Here is a 24,091-nt window from a genome sequence, read left to right as displayed (position 1 = left end):
CTCGAGTACATAATCTACTGTAAATCCTTTATAACTAATTCATATTGCCAGTATTTTATTAAAACAGTGTTCTGAAACATTGTTAGGATTTATTTACAATTATTGTAATATACATAGTATATATTATATACATATCCTTGTATATATAATTAGAATTACATTGATTTAAAATATTTTCGTTATACAATTTTTTTAAAAGCACCTTTGAAACTGAAATGTTAAAAAGGGACCGGTAAAGGTTCCTAAGTACGTCGAAGTATACCTGGAAAAACTTATAAATTTATGGACTAAATCCAATGAATAAGTTTTCGCGCCCACGGGATTGTTATTTGAGCAGAACTTCTTACAACTCGGGGGAAGATAAATTGTTTAGTCTAGACAAACTTCGCAGTTAAAAAAGGTAAACAGTCATCGTTTTAATTTATTACTCTAATATAGCTATTTACATTATGTAGGAACGTTTCACCGATTCTCACTATGCGCTTTAACATCTTTCTCCGTTTTGATCACCATCAGTTCTTCTTCCGGTATCTTCTTCTTTTGCTCCGGCGAATTCCAGGGTTGCAGTTCGGATTTCGCGAACAGAACGTAGAGGGTTCCAGTACCAAAGAGGAATGTGCAGGCTATCCAGAAGACTTTCTGCCATTGCGCTGTTGTTTGCTATAAAATACACATAAATTATTTAATATAATTTCAATAACTCAAAGGATATTGGAAAACTCTTTGCTGCTTCTAACACTTTCAATGGAGTAGAGAAAATGTAGAGTAAAAGCATTGTAATTAACCAAAGCATCTATATAGAATATTTTCCTTATATTGGATTTTTTTCTATGTTTTAAAGTCTCCTTTTACCAACAATGGGTTTATCTGGACTGAATCTACAGTTTAGCATGGACTTCGGACCATGGTCCTTGGCATTAAGCCTACCGACTGGCGAGTGACCAACTTAGAAATCATCCCAGAAGACTTTCGGTCTTACCCACCCTAGTTACTGGCGTGACAGGGATCATTTTCCTTGTAGGATTTTGCACTCTTGCCGAAGGACAATCACAAACATAAATTTACGACCATGTAGCAGCAGAATTCGAACCTGCGACTATTGCAACAGTAGAACCGTCCCGTCGTCTTACATTGGATATGAATTAGATATTAGGAGCATGCATATATAGATTTGATTACTGTTGGATCGACCAAAAATTGAATTACAAGGCGTTTTAAGAGAAAGTCTTGTATTTATTTATTTAAAAATTATCGAAAAAGTAAATGGGAACCCATATGATTCCAGTGTTTCTTGCAGAAAAATATCAATGTTTTTGGAATTGGCATTACAATTTCGAGTAATCAGTAATAATTTGATGATGCAATATCTGCGTGATAAATAAATAGTGTGAATATTCTTACTCAGGCAACAAGACGAACAATTTGAGGATATACTGTATATTAACTTGGCATAATGAAATTTTCATTTTGCCTGTTAGTCACTTGCTTGAATTTAGGATTCCTCTAATATATTTATTGTTATAACCATTAACTCATATTAACACTTACGTGTTAGTTAATAGGATTTTCAAGATATTTCTTCATCTCTTCTGTTGAGTAAACTTTGAATGTGTCTGACATTATTATTTATCTAATAATATCACCAATACAGAATCGTGTATCGTGTAGAAATCATTATTCAAAATTGAAATGTGGAAATATCGAAATTAGCCCCACAAGATCAACACTATTTTTGTTAACACTTTTTATAATTTAGATAGAGTCGTTTATTCAACACTAACACACACACATACTTAATAAAGGTGACTTACATTTTGGAATGTTAAATATCCTACAACTGCAGGAGTGCAGAAGCCAACAAAAGCAGCAGCCGAGTTCATTAAACCAAGAATTACAGCTGAAAATTGAAACAAAGCAGGTTATTAAAATGTAAATGTAGTTATATATCTTTAATGACTATAAATTATGTAGTATATATACTACAATTTATTTTATATATACTGGAAGTACTATATTTTTACCAATTTTCATTTTGGAAGCCATATTAAATTGAATTAATTGCTATTTTGAGACAATTACGTAAAAAAACAGTTCAAGATCTGATTTCGGTAAACATTGTAAATCATTTTATTAAAGTTAACGGGGATAGATACTCATTTAACTGAGACTTACTTGTTTTCAATCACTGAGTTTTGTAAGCTATAAATAAAATATATCCCCAGATAAAATAATTTAATTATTTTTAGTTAGTTCTCAGGAAGAGAAACTTTTACCATAAATGTTAAGATTAAGTCGTATACGGTTGCGATATCATTAATTTACCTCCATAAATCAAGTATTAATTAATATTTTCGATATTTTCGATACATATTTCGTAATTTAAATGTTACTGACAAAGAAAAACCAATATATGTTTAAGTATTTGGAATAATTGAATGAATGAATTCTGAACACTTATTTATAATTGAACAAAATCGAAATTTATTTATTACGCCTATAAATTAGTCTTAAAGAATTTTTTTTAATTTGAATCTTTATAGTGAACATCTCGGTAAAATCTATTTTAAGTATTGTCCATTGGTACCCGCTACCTTTTCCCATCTTTCACAATTTACGGATTCCATCTCGAGGGTATGTACGAATGGATACATTTTTGATATATTCATCAGAAGTGAAGTGCTGGTCAGAGAAGTCACGGTTCATATGTCGGAATAAGCAGTAATCAGAAAGAGCAAGGTCTGGGGAGTATGGCGAACGGGGTAGCGCTTAGTATTTTAATGTATGTTTTAACCGAGCGATCTCATGTTGAAGAATAATATTGTTTCATAACAAGATTCGCTTAGCATTCGATGAACTTTAGTCGTGTTTATTTTCAAATTGTTGTAATACGCAAAACTTTCCACAAATGCCATTTATACCGTACAAATTCAGATACTTTCAACGCACTGTTTTGTTTATACATCGATGAAAAGTGAGGCTTCAACATGAAGTTGGTTTCAAATGTACCCGATGCGATTTAATAAACAGTAACAACATTTGTTGTAAATCCCTTAAAATTAATTTACAGGACGATATATGTTAATAATATATGTTAATTATAAATTACATAACATACAAAACAAGTCAAGGTACCTTTTTTAATGCAAAAGTGGATTTTTTAACAGAAAATATTTTTACGTTTATTACCATTTTATGTTAATTTAAATTAAAATTGAGTTAAAGATAAAATATGTATGATTAGGAATGAATTAGAGCTGGGTTATCGAAAGTAACCCATTATATGTCATAAATTATTATTCAGATGTATCGACATTCGTTTAATTTTGTACACAGAAAAAATTCTATAGAAAAATGTCGAAATATAAAGGCACAACTTTAAAATATAGTTCAGTTCGAAGTCAATAACTCCTTAAAATTAGATTTATGGTCGCAGGAAGGGACGGAGAGAAAGTCTTGGGCCGTTTAATTAGTGTTTCGTCATGTAATTTGCGTCGTATATACACCGGAGGCAAAAACAGTTAAATGAGTTAAGTTTAAAGTAGCTCGAGCTATAATTTACTTATCAAAGTTGGCCGGGCATGCAAATTAAAAACCTTAGGTGATTTCGAGGAATTATACTTAAAGTGGTAGGATTTATTCTTATCGAATAATGTTTGTAACAAAATATAACATAAATTGAAATATACCCGGTCTAGTAGCATGGGGATCCAATTTTATTTGAAAACATTTTGGTGAAGAAAATATTCATTTAATCAGCCTGGTGTACCTATTGTTTTTTAAATAAATATTTTAAGTGGAAAATATGGATGAAAGATATTTATTTCGTATTTCATATTTATATTTATAATATAAAAGTAAAGAAAAATTATATATACTTAATAATCTTAATTTATCTTAATTTTATGATAATTTTTTAAAATATTTAGTAGTGTAGTAATTTAAACTCATTAACACTTTGTTGATTATTAAAACTTAATAGAAATTAGAATGTCATTTCTTGATACATTTTGCGTATATTTAATATGTTTCAAAGTACAAACATTTATTATTTTATTTAATGTTATATATCAAAACATATTATATATTGATCTCGTATTCAAAATACTGTGAAAACAAGTTTTAGTACATATATTTACTTTACTTATATTTACTTGTTTAAATATTACCTGCATAATTTGGACTAATGTCGACAACACTAGCCAGCGGTCCTGTGGAGACTGACCCATGTATTCCTACGGCCAGAGAGAGAAATACTATAGCTGCCATTGAGTTGCATCCCGAATATGCCAGGCACATCATAAAAATTCCTTGACCAATACAGCCTGAAACAGACGAGAATCATTTAGAAATATTTGAGCCTTTATCGAGAACGACAATGGAACATTTTTCAATAAGGTTTCCTGTCCATTTTGTTTCCTTTCCTATACATGTATTATATATTATATTTCAGATATTGTATATGTCTAAAAATATATTTAGGTTATTGCTTTAAGATTCTTTGTTGATGTCATTTATATTTGATATCAAATATATTTGTTTAGTGGTAATTAGATTAAAAATGATAAAAAGGCTCTGTAGGATATGATATGGATATGATGAGGTTCTAAATAATTCAATGTTTAATCACCAAATATAAAGATAACAGGTCAATTGAAAAGTCTCCGGCTTGACATATAGATGGCGCTACTAGAATTATATCCATATATTTTTTAGCTAGCCCTAACACTCAAAAGATGCGTGTATAAATTTGACAGCTGTCGGATCATTACTTTATGAATTATAGTATTTTGAGTGAAACAACTTCTGTGATTGTGAAAAAAAAAAATAAAAAGGAATTTCGCGTGATGAAAAATATTGCTTTTTGAAGGGAAAAAATACAGTTGAAGTTAAACCTTGGCTAGATGCCGAGTTTCCGGACACTGCCCTAGGAAAATCAACCATCAGGGATTGGTATGCTAAGTTTGGACGTGTTGAAATGAACACCGAAGATGGTGAACGCAGTGGAACGAACGCGCTCAAAAGGGGTTGTTACCGACGAAAACATTTCAAAAGTCCACAAAATGATTTTGAGTTGCCGTAAATTGAAATTGAATGAAATAGCAGACACTAAGGATATCAACTGAACGTGTGCACCATATCATTCACGAATATTTGGGTATGAGAAAACTCTGTGCAAAGTGGGTGCCGCGCGAGTTCACTTCTGAACAAAAAACAACGACGGGTTGATTCGGAGCAGTGTTTGAATATAGTGAAGCCTAATAAACCCGAGTTTTTGCGTCGATATGTGACAATGGATGAAACATGGCTCCATCATTTCAGTCGGCAGCCATCCGAGTGGACTATATACGATGAACCCGCTCCATGGTAGGCCGGGAAATTTTCAATTAACCTGTTATAGAATCGGAGCTGTAATGGGCGTACCCGTAACCATTTTCTATCTGTGCTGAGTCACAGATAATTGATAGATTTCCTTTTTTGTTTTTTTATTTTTTATATAATTTTAAGAAAATTTGTTGTAGCTACGCCATTTTTATAAGGTAAATACGATTTGTTTAATTACAAAAGTGCTGTTTGTCGAGATGTGAGGGTTGAAATAAAATTAATTCTTATCTACAAGGCCCTGATTTAGCGCTGAAAAGGTTTCTGATAGTAAATAATGATAACCCTAAGGGAATCTATTAGGAATCTTTGAATTTAAGACCAAACGTTTATGGACCCAAAGTTGGAGTCTTTCATTAAAACCATTAATTGTGTACAACATCTTGAGCAACGCAATGCAATAAAAATATAATAATTACGCATTTCTTGTTCTGATAGATGAAAAAAATTAATATAAATTTATGTTTACGATTGTTTAATATTTGTGATTGTCCTAGGCAAGAGTGTAAAATCCGACAAGGAAAATGTTTCCAGTCACGCCAGTAACCAGGCTGGGTAAGACCGGATGTTTTCTGGGATGATTTCTAAGTTGGTCACTCGCCAGTCGGTAGGCTCAATGCCGAGGACGATGGTTCGGAGCCCACGTTAAAAAGTATATTCCGTATAATATAATATTCCCACTTGGCGCGCCCTCATTTGTCTATAACATTATATATACTACTACGTAGAAGTACTACATACATCTATATAGTAAGAGTTGTTGAACTTATACAGAGAAATATTCTAAAAAATATTTTTCTAAAGATATATATATCTTTACTTCATTAACAGATATTTAGCATAATTAATGGTTTATATTTTCTGGACATTTCTGGTTCAATAGAAGGCAGTCATTGATTTTTATAAAATTAGGATTACAAAACTAATTAGTTAATAGACTAGAGTCGTTAAGAAAAGAGAGTGGTTAACATCATTCTAATCCACAGTTTTCTTTAAAAACTGCTAATTATATTTCAGCATAACGCTTAAATATTTCAGCTTTATTGTCGCAAAAATAATTATTATTTGAAATTGAACAAGATGGTAAAGTCAACTTGAGAGTGTACTGTTCCATTGTTGATATCTGTATGGAAGAGTCTGTTTTATCTTTCAATATTTGAGATAAATTAAATATTTCCTTTATATATACGTGTAGTTGATTGCATATTCAATTATTACATAACCTCGAATAAACACTCTTAACATTTTCTCTGTTTCAACACAATATATCTAAAAGTCTCCGGTCTGAATTTAGACGTAATTATCTCTGAAACAATATTTATTATGATTTCATTTTTTGTTATGTGTTACAATGTTAAACAATTATTTTAGTTATATATTTTAGTTTTTCTTCCACTGTTTAATGTTTAATTTTAAATAGTAATATATTTAATGTCTATAGTGATTAATGTCATTTAAATGTTTATCAATCTAATTATATCTCTTAAAATTATCCTGACGTAGAGAGGTTTACCGGTTGACTTTGATCTATAATAGAAAATCAGACAGTTTGGCTTCGTAACATAACTCAAAGGATTATTAATAATGACGTTGAGGCGTGTAAAACTATGCTAATTAAACCAAGATAATTTAACGTGAGCAACAAATATGAAATACTAACAGAAATGGTAATAGGACTTAATAGAAATATATATGTGAAATAATTTTTGAAAAAAGTATATATATATATATATATATATATATATATATATATATATATATATATATATATATATATATATATATATATATATATATATATATATCTATTTCATCATCCCAGAAGACATTCGGTCTTACCCAGTCTGGTTACTGGCGTGACTGGGATCATTTGCGTTGTTGCATTTCACAAGCATAAACTAAGGACCATGCCCCAGTATTATTCGAACCCGCGACTATCGCAACAGCAGGACGACCTGTCGCCTTTGCCACTGCGCCAACCAAGCCAGCCCCTTATAATCTCTTTTAAAACTAAGCGTATGAATATTCTACATAATTAACTATATTTGGATATTAAATTCGACATTTTGAAAGTGTTGTTTGGACTTTGATTTACTAAAAAAGCACGGTCATGAGTAAATTAAGTATCAAAATATAATAAATTCAATCGTAACTGGTGGGGTTCTCTTAAACCGACAAAGAAAATTAGTCACTTTACCACAACCATTTATGTGAATTTCAAATGCTACCAGAAAGTTAGAAAAAAAATGAAGTAAATGTAAAAGTTTATTAAAACTGCTATATATTCATAATCATATCTTTTTATTCATATTTGGTTGAAGCCTATTCAAAAATGGAAGAAACTAAAACAGGTAACTGCAAGAAAATATATTAGGACCAATTTTTTAACTACTACACATATGAGATATTCTGTTGCAAATCACGAACAACACTGAATTAGAATATATATGCCAGAGAGAGTCCTACTTTATATACAAATAATATTTTGTAATATTGCAGTGAATCATATTCAATTGAATGAAAAAGTAAAATAATATGTTAAGTATAATTTCTGTATAAGTATAGACAGTTCGATTGTGTTGAAACATCTTTCTAAATATTTGTTATATGAAATTGTAGGCTAGGGATGACCGATTGTAATATACTAACAATATAAAACATGTATTACTTTTAACAACTAATGACCAATTATTAAATATTTATACCTATAACAAAAAATATGAATGTAAATAATTCTATACTCTAATTACTTTTAACTATGACATAACTTACAAATAGCTGTAGCTAATTTTCGAACGTTTGTCCTGCTCATCTTGTTGGATTTCAAGAGATAATCTCCAATTAACGAGAAAATATAAGCCCATAACATACGCAACACATGTGGAATGCCTGAAAGAACACCAGTCTGTAAAATAAACAAAAAAAGAACATCAAACATTGTTTAAAAAAGCTATCCTATAGAATATAGGTATAGAATCCTATATTCACCAATACAGTTTTCTGCTACATTTCTAATAGTAAGGTAACATATGGCGCCAGCATGGATTGTCAGGAAAATAGTTAAATGGACCCTTTGTCCTGAGTGAAACAAAAGTAAAGCGATTTTTGTAACAGCTGATTGCTATGGCGCAGGAAATGAAAGAAAGGAAATACAGAGGAGAAGTAGTAATGGAACTAATGTATGACTAGAATACTCAATTGTCTGGCTCGTACTATATAAAGAAAAGAAATATGTGGAAATAATTGGCTAGTTCTGATCGGAATATTGAATGAGGATGTAACTTTTAGTGCCTTTTTTTAATAAAAAGTGTTTAACTGATCTAGGTGTGGTAGTTAATTATGAATTATTTTAGTGTGTAGATGGTAATATGTAGTAAATGTTTATAAACAGTCTATATGAAGTTAAAATGTAATATAATGTATTACCACACAAAGATCTATAAGTAAAAAACAATTCATTGTCTTAAATTTATAACTAAAAGTAAGGCGAATATTTTAAAATATTTAAATTTAACTTTTTAACATTTGGTTTGTCTCTATTGTACTTATAGGTTGTTTCAAAAGTTATACAACATTTTATGTAGTACTTTTTAAAAACAATATATTGTTACTAAACCATAAATCCATCAACCCTTCCGTTTTCAATATACAGCTGCTTTTGAGTTTTTACCTTTTTATCCATTAAGTTCTTTGGAAAACCTTCAAATAACAAACAGAAATTTTTTCATGAATCCTATATTATACAATTTAGGTAGATTAAAGTAAAGTTAATTGATACCTCTAGTCCGATATTTGTATCAAGCATTTATACTGTGGATTTATTTGTTTCTTCGACGATAACATGCGAAAAGCACAAGCCGAATGCACTAATAAAAATAAAATTCATAGTTTTTCAAACCAATCAATTGGCTATTATATATATATATATATATATATATATATATATATATATATATATATATATATATATATATATATATACTTAATTAATATTAAAACAAACACTGAATCAACTACTTTAATAGCTGAAATTTAATGTACATTTATTCTTTATGATTTTTATATATAAACGCTTGTTATCGCGTAATTTTATTTTTCAAATTTTGTTTTACTTCTGGAGCACGAATGTCAAGAGGCTTCTTCGTGTTACGCCTTCTTATAATGCGGAGAAGCAGGAATCTCTGGATATAATGGGGATTATATATTCGCTTCACATATTTTCATACTTCGACTTTTATTTCTTTTAGTACATATATTATGTTTACGTCTCGATATATGACTTTAATGAAGACGGAATGCGTCAGCAATGCCTCTAAAAACCTATTTTGAAATTCTTTTTTTTGCATTACAGCTTGGACTGAGTAGTTGTTTTTATAATAGCAGATAAGTTCTTGCAAAACTATTGAGTTTTGTGTAATTATTGTTAGTTATTCTGTACAATATAAGTAATTTATAATTACGTTGCGATGACTATGATGTTTTATTTCTAACCGAAAGACAGTTGATAAGAGGGACGCAGATAAATCGCTGGTTCAATATAGTTCAAATCTTATATGATTCATAGCAAATATCACTAGCCAGTTGACAATAATTATTATGACTGGTTATTTCAAACAGATTAGTTTGTTTTTGTTTATTTTTATTTAGTTATTATAATGATTATTATGTAAATATATAATTTAAGTTTGATTATTTTTACGTTTTAATGAGTTCTTTATTAATTTTTTGAAATCGGTTCAATTTTGTTAAAAATCTTTTATTTTTCCCTTTTTAGTGTTAGATATTTAATCAATAAATTACGCAGTTATTTTATTAAGTGTTACAATGGGTATAGGGGGAATGCATTAGGGGGAATGTGATTATATCCAATTTTATCAAGAAAAATGTACACGGGTGGTAACAGAAGGAACTAAGAAGAAATATACTGATATCAGAATGATTTAGCAAGAAAACGCAGTAATAAAGGAAACAAGAACTAAATATAAAAACGTAAATATGTTCTCTAATAAAAATAATATATATTACTGGTAAGTACAATTAATAATTAAAATATCTCTAACCTACAAATTATTAGTAGTCCTTCCTTTTCGTATTTAGTAGTTAAATCCTTTGGCAATATAAGCTCTGGATGTACTATTACTATTATTTGTGTGTGTACTATTATTTTACCAACGGGGGTTTATCTGGACTGGACCTACTGTTTAACGTTTTACGTGGGCTCCGAACAACGGTCCTCGGCCGACTGGCGAGTGACCAACTTGGAAAGCATCCCGGAAAACATCCGCAGCATTTTGTACTCTTGCCTAATATAATCACAATCCCACAGCGGAATTCGAACCTGGGACTATCGCAAGAGTAGGTGGACCGTCTTGTCACCTTTACCTCTGCGCTAACCAAGCTGGATTTATAATATTTGTATGTTTCATTATTTCATTTATAGTATAATGTCGTTATATTACCAACGCCAAAATACCGGAAACGCAAACTAGCACACTTGAAAAATTGAGATGATGTGATTTCACTGTCACTTTGAATAGACTATACCTGATGTAATATTCACTTTCCTGATAATAATAATTCCTGTAAAATTAATATATAAAAGGATTAACGCGATAAAACCCTGGAGGATGCTCGTTTTTTCCCTATTCAAACCATCAGCATAATCGATATAACGGCGGTAAAAAGCGGTAAATATATTGTTTGGCATCTTCCGAGCATTTTTCACCGTTAACCGCCGTGTTAAGATTAAATCAAGCGTATCAAGTAAACTTATTTTTTTTCTGCCTCGAGAGAAAATTCCTGCCCTAAATGCTATCCACATGTTAGGAACTTTTGGTCGGCTTTAAGGCCCAGAACGTGCAAAAAGGATCGCTCTCGTGTTTTTTTCTTTCCGCGTTGGGTGTTGTTGTTGAATTTTAAAATGTCCGCCTGAGATGATGAATTGTTTTGGAAATCTTTATAAAGATTACGGGGAAGGGAGGCCCTACATTTATTATGCTTATAATTTTTTTTTTAATTTCTGTTTTATTAAAACTAAACTCCTTACTATAAACCAATTGTTAATTATCTGCTAACAATTACTCTGTGTGACATTTTTTGTGTTCTATGACATTAAATAAGACGGTTATTTTGTCAAATTGTATCCGCTGAACACATAGAATTAAACGGATATTTTATAAAACGTACTATTTTAAAATTATGATAAATTAGTATAAAAATTTTATACAAATTTTAAATCACATTTATTTATTTATATTATTAATTTAAAAAAAAGTTATATATTTTTACAAATAGTCTATGAATCAAAATAGCTCAGGCTTATGTGGTCAATAGGAAAAATGAGTCATATATTCTGAGAGAAAATGACGAAATATTAACTTATCCTCTTGTGGCCAGTAGAATCCTCTTACATTAATTAGTGCCTCGGTAATGCTTTTCTAACTGTTTTCTATCTTGGTGAAAGCGTTCACCTTGTTCGTTATTCGCCATTGCAAGATTAGGAGGGAAAAATCCAAGGGTAACGCAAGAAATGCATATTTAAAGACATTCTGCCTCACATTTTTGTAACAAGTCATTCACTAAAAACTTGCCATTTACAGCTTTAAGATTGCCTAAAAATTACCGTTTGGAACTTTCGACTGAAATTGACTATCGACTGTTTACTGACTGATTTTACTGTTTTTTACTAGTGACTGTTTTCAGTCATTATTTTGGCTCCCACTTATGTTATTACTTTATTTTCGGTTCTACTGTTTCATTTGATTGATTTTTAACATTCTGGCTGTCATCCGAGCTGCGATTTTGACTAAAATATGCCGAATTTAGGCTTATATGTAATATATATAGTTTTATGATTTTTCTGTTACTTTTCTCTTAAATAAAAACACATTGTATATAGCAGCATTTTGGAACGATATTTTTTAAGTTTGTTAATGTAATAGTGTCAAGAGATTAAAATTGTAAGTGATAAATAGTAAAATAATAATAGGTAATGTTTTTATTGACTTTTTGTTTTCGATAGGATACCGTCGTTATTTATTGATTGATTACCATAACATATGTGGCTATGGATTAGTCACAGAGCAGCCCCAGAATCTAGGTAGTAATTGCATTTACCGTAGACTAGTAGAAGAAAATAAGCTACCACGTCGTCGAAACATCGAATCCTCCACAGCGTCGATTACGGGAGTCCTGTTCCAAAATTAGTTTGTCTTCAACGTCATAGACCACATTCAAGTGCCAAAGCAACGATGAAGCAACGGTATCTGTAGGACCGAAATATATCAACAGCCGCACCAGCGCACAACCGTACAAATTTTTACAAGTCGGTATAATCCATTTGTCAGCTGTATAAATCAATTTTGCTTTATCACATCCGAATATTTCAAAGGTCTTTGTATACAGCATACTTTTTTTGATATATTATGTTTTTTTTTCATACTTTTTTTGTATTTTTTAATTTTATTTATTGACAACTATATGTAAAATTCTGGCGGGGAAGTAGTGAAACGACCTTGAGGCATGTTGAATTTTACATCGTATAATAACGGTCAACAAAATACCCGGAATTATAATCCCAGCTGTTCAACACGGGCGGGGTGCCAGCAGCGTCAACTGGAACATAAAGTTTATTGAAAGGTACGTTCATTCATTAAGTGTCTGACTATCGTTCAGTTCTGGTGTGCCACCATCGACTGCCCAAGCCTCGTCTTCAGGTAATACTAATACCATAACAACGGTCACATCACGTAAACCATAACTTATTTTGTCGCTTTGACGGGTGTCGTTATTTTGCGACTATACAATAGTACGATTATGATCTAAAGGGGACGGGGACAGACATAAAATGTATATATAAAATAATAAATTAATAAATTAATAAAATTAATAAAAAGCCGGCTTGGTGGCGCAGTGGTAAAGGCGATGGGACGGTCCTCCTACTGTTGCGACAGCCGCGGGCTCGAATACTGCTGGGGCATGTCGTAAATTTATGTTCGTGATTGTTTAAAATTTGTGAATGTTCTAGACAGGAGTGTAAAATCCGACAAGGAAAATGATCCGTGATGAGTCACGTCAGTAACCAGGCTGGGCAAGACCGGATGTCTTGGGGGATGATTTCTAAAGTTGGTTACTCGCCAATCTGTAGTATATATATATATATATATATATATATATATAATAGCGCAAGAAGGGGATAAGAGAATAAATAGTGTACATATAAATAATATAAATAATAAATAGTATAAATAATATAAATACAGGACTACAAACACAACCATATAACGAAGTAAGGGCTCCATTCAGACAGCACATATCAGCACCCATACCGAAGTGGTAATGGTTATTTGGTCAGTAACACTAAACTTAGCGTAAGCTAGGTTTTATGGAGGATTCAATTTCTCGTAGAATCCGAGGAGTTTATCGGTACTTTCTCTTGTTAAGACATTTAAAAAAATTACCCATACTTAGTTCTAATCTGCGTGAGCCGTGGACAGTCGTTCAATATGTGGTAGACTGAAAAAGGGGCACGGTGACACGACTCACAGTGAGCCGGCCGGCTCGAAGTCATCAACTGACCGTGCGAGAAACGACAGTAGCCCAATCTCAGTTGATTCAAAGCTACGGCATGGCGACGTAGGGAATGAAGCCTCAAACAGCCTTCTGGGCCCAACGACTTCGTATAATGTCTGTATGGACACAAAGATCCGTGATGGGGAGGGGAGATGATAATAAGATGTAAACCATAACTGTTTCATTTCATCTTACCTCCACTCACCGAACCATATAAACAAACCCTAAAAATTAATAATGAGAAAAACTATCTAAAGTTTATTTTACTTAATTTAAATATCAAAATATGTTCGAGTTCATTCGACATACTCCATCCTTCAACACACAAACATATTTGCATTTATCGTATTCCCGTATATAATTTTCTAGGTCACACTATCTCCCTAAATCACAAGTGTAAAACTTTCCGTACGAGAGCTGAATCCTTATCGTTCGGTAAGCTCGCAGGAATCTCTTCCTAATCAAGGCAAGGCACGAATCCATACGAATCAAGCGAATAAAAATCCGGAGTAAAATTTCGCTGATGATTTAATAAATTCCTGTTTACGAGAACCTGGAACGTTGCAATCTCTGGCCGAATAAATCTGTATTAAAACGGTTGAGATATCGCGATATAATATTACGATGCCTGTATAAATCATAAGCAAGTGTCGGCTCTTAAAAGTTTATTTCCTCGAAATGCCTCGGAGAGGTATTAGCGATGCCCCGAAGTATCTTTCAGGTACATTTTTATACCTTTAAATTTTAAATAATTGTTTTAAAGTTTAGAATTAAAATGTACTCTAACCAAAGGTAAAATATTGAGCTCTTTAGCTTCACAGAAATGAAAAAAAAAATTAGCTGGTTGCATGTGTTTTGGTCAGTGACATTTTTCTATAAAAAATAACAGTTTTTCATTTAGTATTATCATATATATATACGTTAATTATGGAACCGTGAAAATTATCGACCTATTTTACATTTATTGCTTGATTTTAAGAAATCTGCTGCGGAAATCCATTAAAAATTTATAAAAACATATGGTGATGTTTCTTCATCATATTCCAATTGTCTGCTTTAGTTTCAAGGATATGAAAATGGATATTTTGATGTTAATGATAAAGAACGGCTTGGAAAATCAAAAAGTTCGAAGATAATTAACTACAAGATTTATCGGACGAAAATCCAGTTGAAACTCTGAAATTTAGTTTAGAAAGGATACACAGTTGGAGCTTGAATGGAAACTTCTGCTGCGCCCCGCTTACTCACCAGACAAAGCACCTTCTGATTATCATTTATTCAAATCAATGTAGCATAGCTTGGATGACGGTTTCGAAATAGTGATAGTGTTTGAAGTAGATCGATTATATAATAAATATATGTTACTACGGATTTTTCTCAACAAATATCATTTTAATGAAAATTGTGCTGAATATATGCAACTACCTAATAATAATAATGCAATATTGCTACAATTTTTGGTTCAGAATTATATTAGAAACGATTTTACCGAAAACACTTTAAATTTGACAACCCCTATATTTCTTAATTGACGTAGATCTATTTTAAACGTTGCTGGTTTAATATCCGCGAATTAATAGGTAATAAATTTATTTATTCAAAATGACTAGCGATAAGTTATTTCTGATTTCGTTGACTACAGATTGATATACTACTAATTTGGAGATTTAGAGCTTATGTCTTTGTTTGTGGAGAGAAAATTTGACATAAATCTTAACATACTACCATCAATCTTCCACATAATATAATTCGGCTTCGCGAATGCTCTGTCGAATACAACTCTGGAAGAGATATATGCTTGTTAAAGCTTCTTATTATGACTGCGTTTTTTACTATTTTTACTTACAAAGTTCGAGTGTAAGAAACAAAAGTTTATTTTAAATATTTACATTATGACTGTTTCGGTCGCTATTTTTGGTTCGACTGATTTTAGTACTTTTTACCAGTGACTGTTTTAGTCGACCGTTTTCAGTCGCTATTTTTAGTCCGACTGATTTTGTTACTATTTACTATCGACTGTTTCAGTCGTGTACTTTTAGTTACTATTTTTGGTTCTACTAGTTTCATTCGACTGATTTTTAGCGTCTTGGTACTTTTTCCTACTTTCCTCTCTCACAATTTATACAGGAAGGTTCTTAGATCTTCGTCTGACATCACGAATTAAATCCAGTCGAACCGTGTATTTGACTGAAATTAGTAATTACTATATATTGATAACTAGAAGATAAGAATAGAAGATAATTGATAACTTTCTAGTGCTCCTAAAGCCTGAACCTTGTTGGTGTTTGGCAGAATAGTAGCTTATCATAGTAAGAACTTCAATATTGTGGAGGTCGAGATATTCATTGGCATTAATCCAGATAGTGATGTGAATGGGAGGACAAGCTGAATATCACAATAGTGCCGCCCAAATCAAACGAAACAGTTACGATCGAAAACTTATTTTGGGGTTCTCCATACATAAACCTGGCTGTTTGTAAGAAACAGTGTAAAGGATAATTTATCGGACAATATTACACTTTACTGATCATCGAGTGTCCAGGTTTTATGATCGTTCACCACTTCTTTCACTACTTGGAATGTGGACTTGGATGTATACGTGTCGCATTGTATTGGCAACATGTAACAAGATTCGAATTATTTTCTGTATCCCCTGTTTATCATGCGGCAGCAATATAAAGTGTCTATAAATATAAAGTCCTTTATCTATCTTAATTTTTACTCTACAGTTTTTATTGATTTTTATAAAATAAAATAAACAGTTTTAGTGCTTGACAATAATCACGATTAATTAACTTAAAATAAACAACAGTTAAATCTTTTATACCTTTAATAACTACTTTTGAACTTTGCACGGAGCATTTATCTTTCTCCACAATAATACTTTTTTGCATTGTGCCACTTATTTAACGTCATATTTCTTCGAGAAAGTTTTGAAATAAGAAAGAGCGGCCTCATTGCGAGAATAAAAAGTTAAATAAAAGGTGTTTTTACAGATGACAAACGATATTCCTATCTTTCAACGTGGCACGGCGTCCGTTTCAAAACATTTAATGGTGAGTTTTTATGGTGAGGATATTTAGACGGACGTGAATGTAGTTAATAATTTTCCTTTCGTTATTTTTATTCATTTAGCGACACTTGAACGATGACTGGAAGGAAATGAAGAAAAATTACCAAGTTAATAATAAATATATCGTATTGTATTTCATTATGATGCAGTAGTTTGGTTTATATTGTTGCTGTGGTTTGTAAGTACGTACAATTTCTAAAAATATGTTCAATATATTGTTTTGTTCAACACATTTTTTTTGGAAAAATTAGGTTTTTTTTATTCAACATAACTCCCTTCATTTGATTACAGCGACCCTTCAACTTTTTGATACCGTTTTTATAGCACGATTTATCCTTTGCTTCAAAATAGGTCTCAGCTTTGGCGGTCACCTCATCATTCGAGGAACATTTCTTCCCAGCGAGCATGCTTCTGGGATTTGAGAACAGGAAATAGTCGCTGGGGGCCAGATCTGGAGGACACGGGGGATGAGGAAGCAATTCGAAGCCCAATTCATGAATTTTTGCCATCGTTTTCACTGACTTTTTCTACAAATGCGGCCGTTTTTCGGCGATTTCGTCCTTTAAACGGCCCAATAACACTATGTAATAGTCGCTGTTGGTAGTCTTTCCTTTTTCAAGGTAGTCAATGAAATTTATTCCATGCGTACCCCAAAATACAGACGCTATAACCTTGCCAGCCTACTGTTGCGTTTTCCCACGCTTTGGAGTGGGTTCATCGTGTGCAGTCAGTCCATTCGGATGTGTGTCGATTTACACAGAGCTTTCTCATACTCAAATATTCGTGAATGATATGATGTACACGTTCAGTTGATATCTTTAGAGTGTCTGCTATTTCATTCAGTTTCAATTTACGGTCATTCAAAATCATTTTGTGGATTTTTTAAACGTTTTCGTCGGTAACAACCTCTTTTGGGCGTCTACTGCGTTCATCGTCTTTGGCGGTCATTTACCACGTCTAAACTTAGCATACCAATACTTGATAGTCGATTTTCCTGTGACAGTGTCCGGAATCTCGGCATCAAGCCAATTTTTTCCTTCAACTCTATTTTTTCCTTTCAAAATCAATATTTTTTCAACACGCGAAAATCCTTTTTATCTATTTGTTTTCATAATAAGAAAAGTTGCCTCACTCAAAATGCTATAATTCACAAACTAACTATCCGACAGCTGTCAAATTTATACATGCATCTTTTGAGGGTTAGGACTAACTAAAAATCTATGTGGATTTAATTCTAGTAGCTCCATCTATGTGTTAAGCTGGGGACTTTTCAATTAACCTGTTAATTCCGAATACATATTACTAAACTCAACTTGAGCTTCAAGAATAATATTTCTATCTTCAGTTATTGTATTGAGCTTCTTGATCTTTAAATTATAGGTAGTGAACTTTTAGAGCGTTAGATGTACTTTTCAGGTTTGAGCATCATAATTATTTTCACTGCCTTTCTGGTATTTCTTGTGGAATTTTTCAGATCATATCCAGGATCATTTGTTTAACTTCCTTATTATTATTTGAAATCAAGTATTTAGTGTATCCCTAATTTCATTTCATTTCCTTCGTCTGTAGATATTTCAAGTATAAAACTATTTTTTAAATGATTATAGTATGTTTCACCTTTTTTTAATTGTTCGTACTCAAATAATTTTAATTACTTTTAGTGGGGTGTTGGTTATGCTGTTGGCGTCAGCTTGTCGAGGTATTGCAGTTCGTTGTCAATCAAGCTTTGTCAGTTCTTTTATTGTTTGGTAGATTTTCCCTTGGTTTGTTCCATTCTCATTTGTTACGAGTTTTTTCGTAGCTTCTTTTTTACTGCAATTTTCTGCTGAATCGTAGCTAATATGTATCGATACTCTTAAATAACGATTCACCTTACATGCTCTATTCGAATATTATTTTTTGACAAAGGCTGTACAATATCAGGTCACATAAACATTAGGTTAGTCTCAAAAAATAGATGTGAAAAAACGGGAATCGATCTATGGACTACTTCATGTAAACGAGACAAATGCATATTTGACCACAAACTAACCGGCTGAACTAATTTGCATAAATGTTAAATATAATAAATTATTTTCGTTTATATTGTTTAACTAGAGGGTATTTAATTGTTTTTGATGCTAGTTTTATAAACATGGCCACAAAATTATAATTCATCAACGTTAATGAATGTCCAGTTAGTTTAATACTGTTGATGTTTTGTTAAGCTTCAGCAATATTAATTAGTATTTTAATATAGCTCAGGTTCCTATATAATTACTGCATCAAAAGTAATGGTTTTAATATAATTTGTACAAAATAATAATGCATCGGATAAAAAAAATATTATTTTATTATTTATATAATTTGCTTTGAACTTATACTTTAGAAGTTAAATGCGTTTTGATTATTGTAGAAACTATATGAATTCACTGATATCAGTGTATGTAAATAAATGAAGCATTATTAATTTACTTTATATAATTTTACTTTATTTAAAAAAGCTCTTGTAGTTATTGTGCGATCATTTTTAATTATGTTATGGATTAGTTTTTACTCAATGATTAGGTATATGTTTAATTTTTATTTAGTATTTATGGTTGTTGTACATTTTTAGTTTTCAAGTTTTGTTTAAGTTTTATTGTGTTGTCTGTATTTATTATAGTATATTACTTAGAAATAACAATTAGATATTAAAGTGCGATAAAACTTTTGTGGGGTATTATTCCATTCCATAGAAAAATTTTATTCCTTTTTATAGATCCACAGAACATTCAAATATAAAAGTACTTCTACTGCGTTTAAAATGAAATTATGAATTACATGTTAATAGTATTCAGTAATTACTGTTTTCTTTTTCTTTTTTAAAGTAAGTACCTGAAGGAATATATGCATCTCCGTCTCGCTTATACTACCGTTGGAAAATATAAACACATATCAAACTGCTTCAAGCAATTATCTCCGTCCTTTCCTCTCTCACAATTTATACAGGAAAGGGTTCTTATATCTTCGTCTGACATCATGAATTAAATAAATCAGTTGAACCGTGCACTTGACTCAAATTAGTAATTACTATTTTCGGTCACTAGTTCTTTGACTATTGACTGTTTCGATTGCTTTTCAGTCGATAGTTCCCAATGCTAATTATATTCAAGTATACTGATATCTCGCGATTGTGCTGACTAGCGAAGATAATTGATAACATTCTAATGCTCGTAAAGCCTGAACTTAGTTTTTGAGGATAGTATCAATAGACGTCAAAAAACGGGAATCGATCTATGGACTACTCTATGTAAACGAGACAAATGCATTTTTGACAAACAAACAAACAAACCGGCTGAACTAATTTGCACATATGTTAAATATAATAAATTATTTCCGTTTATATTGTTTAAATAGAGGGCATTTAATTATTTTTGATGTTTCTTTTATAAATATGGTCACAAAATTATAATTCGTCAATGTTAATGAATGTCCAGTTAGTTTAATATTGTTGATGTTTTGTTAAGCTTCAGCAACATTAACTAGTATTTTAATATAGTTCAGGTTCCTATATAATTTCTGCATCAAAAACATTGGTTTTAATATAATTTGTACAAAAGAACCGGAAAATATATTTTAAAATGTTTTATAAAATTACTTTATACTATTATTATTGCGACTACTAGGCATAATAACCAAATGATTCATCGCTGTAATAGACAAACGTTGACACTTTGACCTTTTTCCATCCTCTGGTAAATATATTTCCAGATATTTCCTTTCAGGGATGGGAATAACTATGAACACGAAATGACTTGCAGCAAAATCACTTACCGCCTTAATGTTCCAGCCGTGTATGAACTTGAAATAGGTCGGTGCGTTCGTCATTAGGGTAAACATGCCCCAAAGGCCTCCCCATTGAACTAGGATGTTCATCCAGACAGTGACGTTGGTGAGGATATCACGCCAGGGTACGGGAGCCTAAAACGTTTTAAAAATAACTTTAAATAACTTAATATTAATTGATTAATATATAATATTACATTATTATATAAAAATAATTACTATTATTAATTAATATATTCACGATTTAGGCGTTAAATCGTTTTCTGTTCGAAGTGGAAGATTAATAAAGTGAATTTTGGATAAGTGTTTAACAAAGATGGTATTTCTACTTGTAATTTAAGTAGTAAGTCTTTCAGTATAGCCAATTTAATTTAAAAACTTAATGGAATGGATTCAATATTGGAATCAAAAAAATCCTTTGAGGCTGTTGATTTCGTACCTCCAACTTTTGGAAGACGCGAGCCAAGATTTTCAACACTAAAGAGATCAAGAAGTAAGTGGAGTTATAGTAAGCCACTGTTACTTTTGTAGTCAGTATAAGTAAAGTTCTTAATCATATTCTGTCAGAAAATGGCAGTATGTAAACATATAAATAAGTTTTAAAACAGATTGGCTCATAGGAAACGTTACAAAAGAAAAATTGTCCATTGTTGTTCTATCGGATCTTATTTGCTGTTGTTGCTTTATTATTATCAAAGCTGAAAATCTGTATATTCTCATTTAAAAGTAAATGGTAATGTGGCAACGAAATATTTTTTATTTCTATTAAATGTCAAAATTGTAGAATTGATGTATTTTTATCATTGCATTGTATTTTTATAGGATACAATTTTTTTTAAATATCCCATTAATATTATTGGGTGCTACTTTTTAAGTTTCCTACTAAAGTTACTGGGCACACGACGCATGCACACAGCGCCCTCTATATTTAAACGGGCTACACATGTTTCTACCTTTATATATGGGAGGTAAATATATTGGACAACCTATTAACATAAATATATTTAGCAACTCGAAATAATATATTTAAAATATATAAAGAAAAATTTCAGAAAACATTATCATTCAGTAATTATTATATTTAATCTTATAAAATCCACTTTGATGTAGTAATTTGTGTTGATATTATAATATCTGTTTATGTCTTATCGTGTTTATATTTAGTATTACATTAATATTTGGTAGTCAAAACAGATGATTCATTGGCGACTCGGTTATTACATTCAAGATGCGATAAGTATGTTTAAGAAGATCTGAAGATGGTAGATGTGATTCTTCCTAAACTTCAGGTAAACCAGTGTATTTTGAAGGACTATACATTGATAAAAACTCAGAAATAGTGTTTTTTTTAAGAAAAACCTGTTTCTTATTACCTAAAGATTTTTATTAAAGTATCAGCCCAAAACATTTAAGTCCACCTTCACTTGAATAGTTAAAATCAAAGAAAAGTTGTAAAAATAAATTAAAATATTATTAGATTTTATTTTCTACTTGACCAGTGGCTATAAAAATCAATCGGCAGTTCTAAACTGTTGTTGTCTGGACTTTGCTAGTCACTGAAACTTGGCGGAAACAATATATTTTCGTTTTCCTTGGCTCTAAGCTATCTTTCCGGTATTTTGATCTTACGTTTCGTCGCCTCGTCGCAGAGCATTGACTTTATATATTTTGTGTTTATACAGCGGTAAGTAAAATATCATCTTATGAGCATTTGGTCGCTTCTCATATAATAAATAATAATAAATAAAAAGAAACTAACATAGTTGATTTTCGAATCTTGGCTTTCCAGTAATCAGTATCTTTCAAATAAATATATTGAAAATGATTCGTAAATTTTTCTTTATTTAAATTTGATTTGACCATTACAACTGTACTATAAGAGGCTATAAAAGTTTATAGTTAGTAATTATTGATTAATTTAAAGCTGTCTATTGAAAATATTTTTATCAGTAGTTGTATTAAAGCACACAATTTGATTTTCTGATATTTTTTTTAAATTATATCTTCATATTCACATTATATCCCATGGCAGTTCGGTTATATAAGTATTCGTTAAGAAGATATTAAGAAATCCAGGAAACAAGATATTGGTAAATGCTTTGAACCGTTCAGATAGCTAGTTTATAGTGCAAATTGGGTGGTAGTCAATAGGCACAATATAGGAATGTTCTAAACCAACAAACCGTACGCTAAGTAACCAATTAATAACTATATGACGACCTCGAAATTAAATGGATATACGAAGTTATCCAAGATTTAGCGTTGCAATATGACATAAAGTTGCTAAATCATAGCAATCTAGAAGCAACCCGGCTACAGGACAACACGCAGGAGATCACAATGTTGAAGCGAACCAAACTTCATGAACTTGTATAGTGTTTAATCTTATATCTTACATGTATTAACTAAACGAAATAATGGCTCTTTTGATACGTTAAGGGTACGTATATTTTTTTGCCTTAAAATGCAACTGAAAAATCTTTAAGGAATTGAGTCTTTATTTTAAAATCCAGTTTTACTTTGTACATAGATTATTTATTTGTTTGCCTAGATATTCGTTTTCTTTCAACATTAATTATATAAGATTTGTAAAGGTGCTAAAACAAGATTATCAATCAATTAATGTGCTTATAACGTTTTTTGACATGAACTAGAGAGTTAGGGTAAAAAATTATCAGGTTCTTATTACCCACGATGGCAGGAAACATGAATACACCACAGGGCTTCGATATATGTTCAGATTATAAATAAGACAACAGCTAATTTCACTCTAAATTAAAGTCTTATTTCTCGTCTGCGTCGCAGACCGTCAAAGTACCGCAGTAATAAAATTGTGGCGAGCCTTGAAACGTAATTAATAATTTAGTTGGATATTTGGCGAGATGACCTTGGAAAACTTCATAGTCCAATTACGAAAGTAAATTTAAAAACCCGGCGATTATTTTGAAACGTTCGTTCTTGTTTTATTATTTTCCGTAGACGAGGGCATTTTTTAGTATTTCGGTGTTGTAAAATCATTTACAATTCAAATACTGAATCGATAAATTGAATCCATTCTTTCGGGATCCCTTGTAATTTCTATTTAAAATATTATTTCGGGATTGATTATTTTACATTTAGTATTGACGGAAAGTGGGAGTTTAAAAACAATCTCGTTTATATAACATCGTGCCAATGTTATATTATGTCCAGATAGATTTAGATTTCACATCAAAACTTAATTACTGATTGATAGATGTACTGGTGCACTCTGAACAGTTT

General features: G+C 31.1%; 1 protein-coding gene across 3 annotated transcripts in view; it reads right to left on the bottom strand.

The window, feature by feature from the left end:
• Positions 1 to 403: 403 nt before the first annotated feature.
• NaPi-T (Na[+]-dependent inorganic phosphate cotransporter) overlaps positions 404 to 24,091 on the bottom strand; it is an 80,683-nt gene continuing 56,995 nt past the window's right edge. For all 3 annotated transcript variants that reach the window (XM_076408019.1, XM_076408020.1, XM_076408017.1), the window contains exons 6-10: positions 20,819 to 20,965; positions 8,152 to 8,284; positions 4,167 to 4,322; positions 1,812 to 1,897; positions 404 to 660 (exon numbers count right to left, since the gene is read on the bottom strand). In XM_076408019.1, the coding sequence (XP_076264134.1) occupies positions 463 to 660; positions 1,812 to 1,897; positions 4,167 to 4,322; positions 8,152 to 8,284; positions 20,819 to 20,965 (720 nt within the window). In that variant the 3' untranslated portion in view covers positions 404 to 462. The remainder of the gene's footprint in view (positions 661 to 1,811; positions 1,898 to 4,166; positions 4,323 to 8,151; positions 8,285 to 20,818; positions 20,966 to 24,091) is intronic.

The sequence above is a fragment of the Rhynchophorus ferrugineus genome, unplaced genomic scaffold (assembly GCF_030347505.1).
Source record: "Rhynchophorus ferrugineus isolate W39M unplaced genomic scaffold, kcgeb_rfMv2 rfM6, whole genome shotgun sequence".
Lineage (NCBI taxonomy): Eukaryota > Metazoa > Arthropoda > Insecta > Coleoptera > Curculionidae > Rhynchophorus > Rhynchophorus ferrugineus.
Note: the sequence above shows the minus strand (reverse complement) of the source record. Positions and strands in the feature narration are given on the sequence as shown.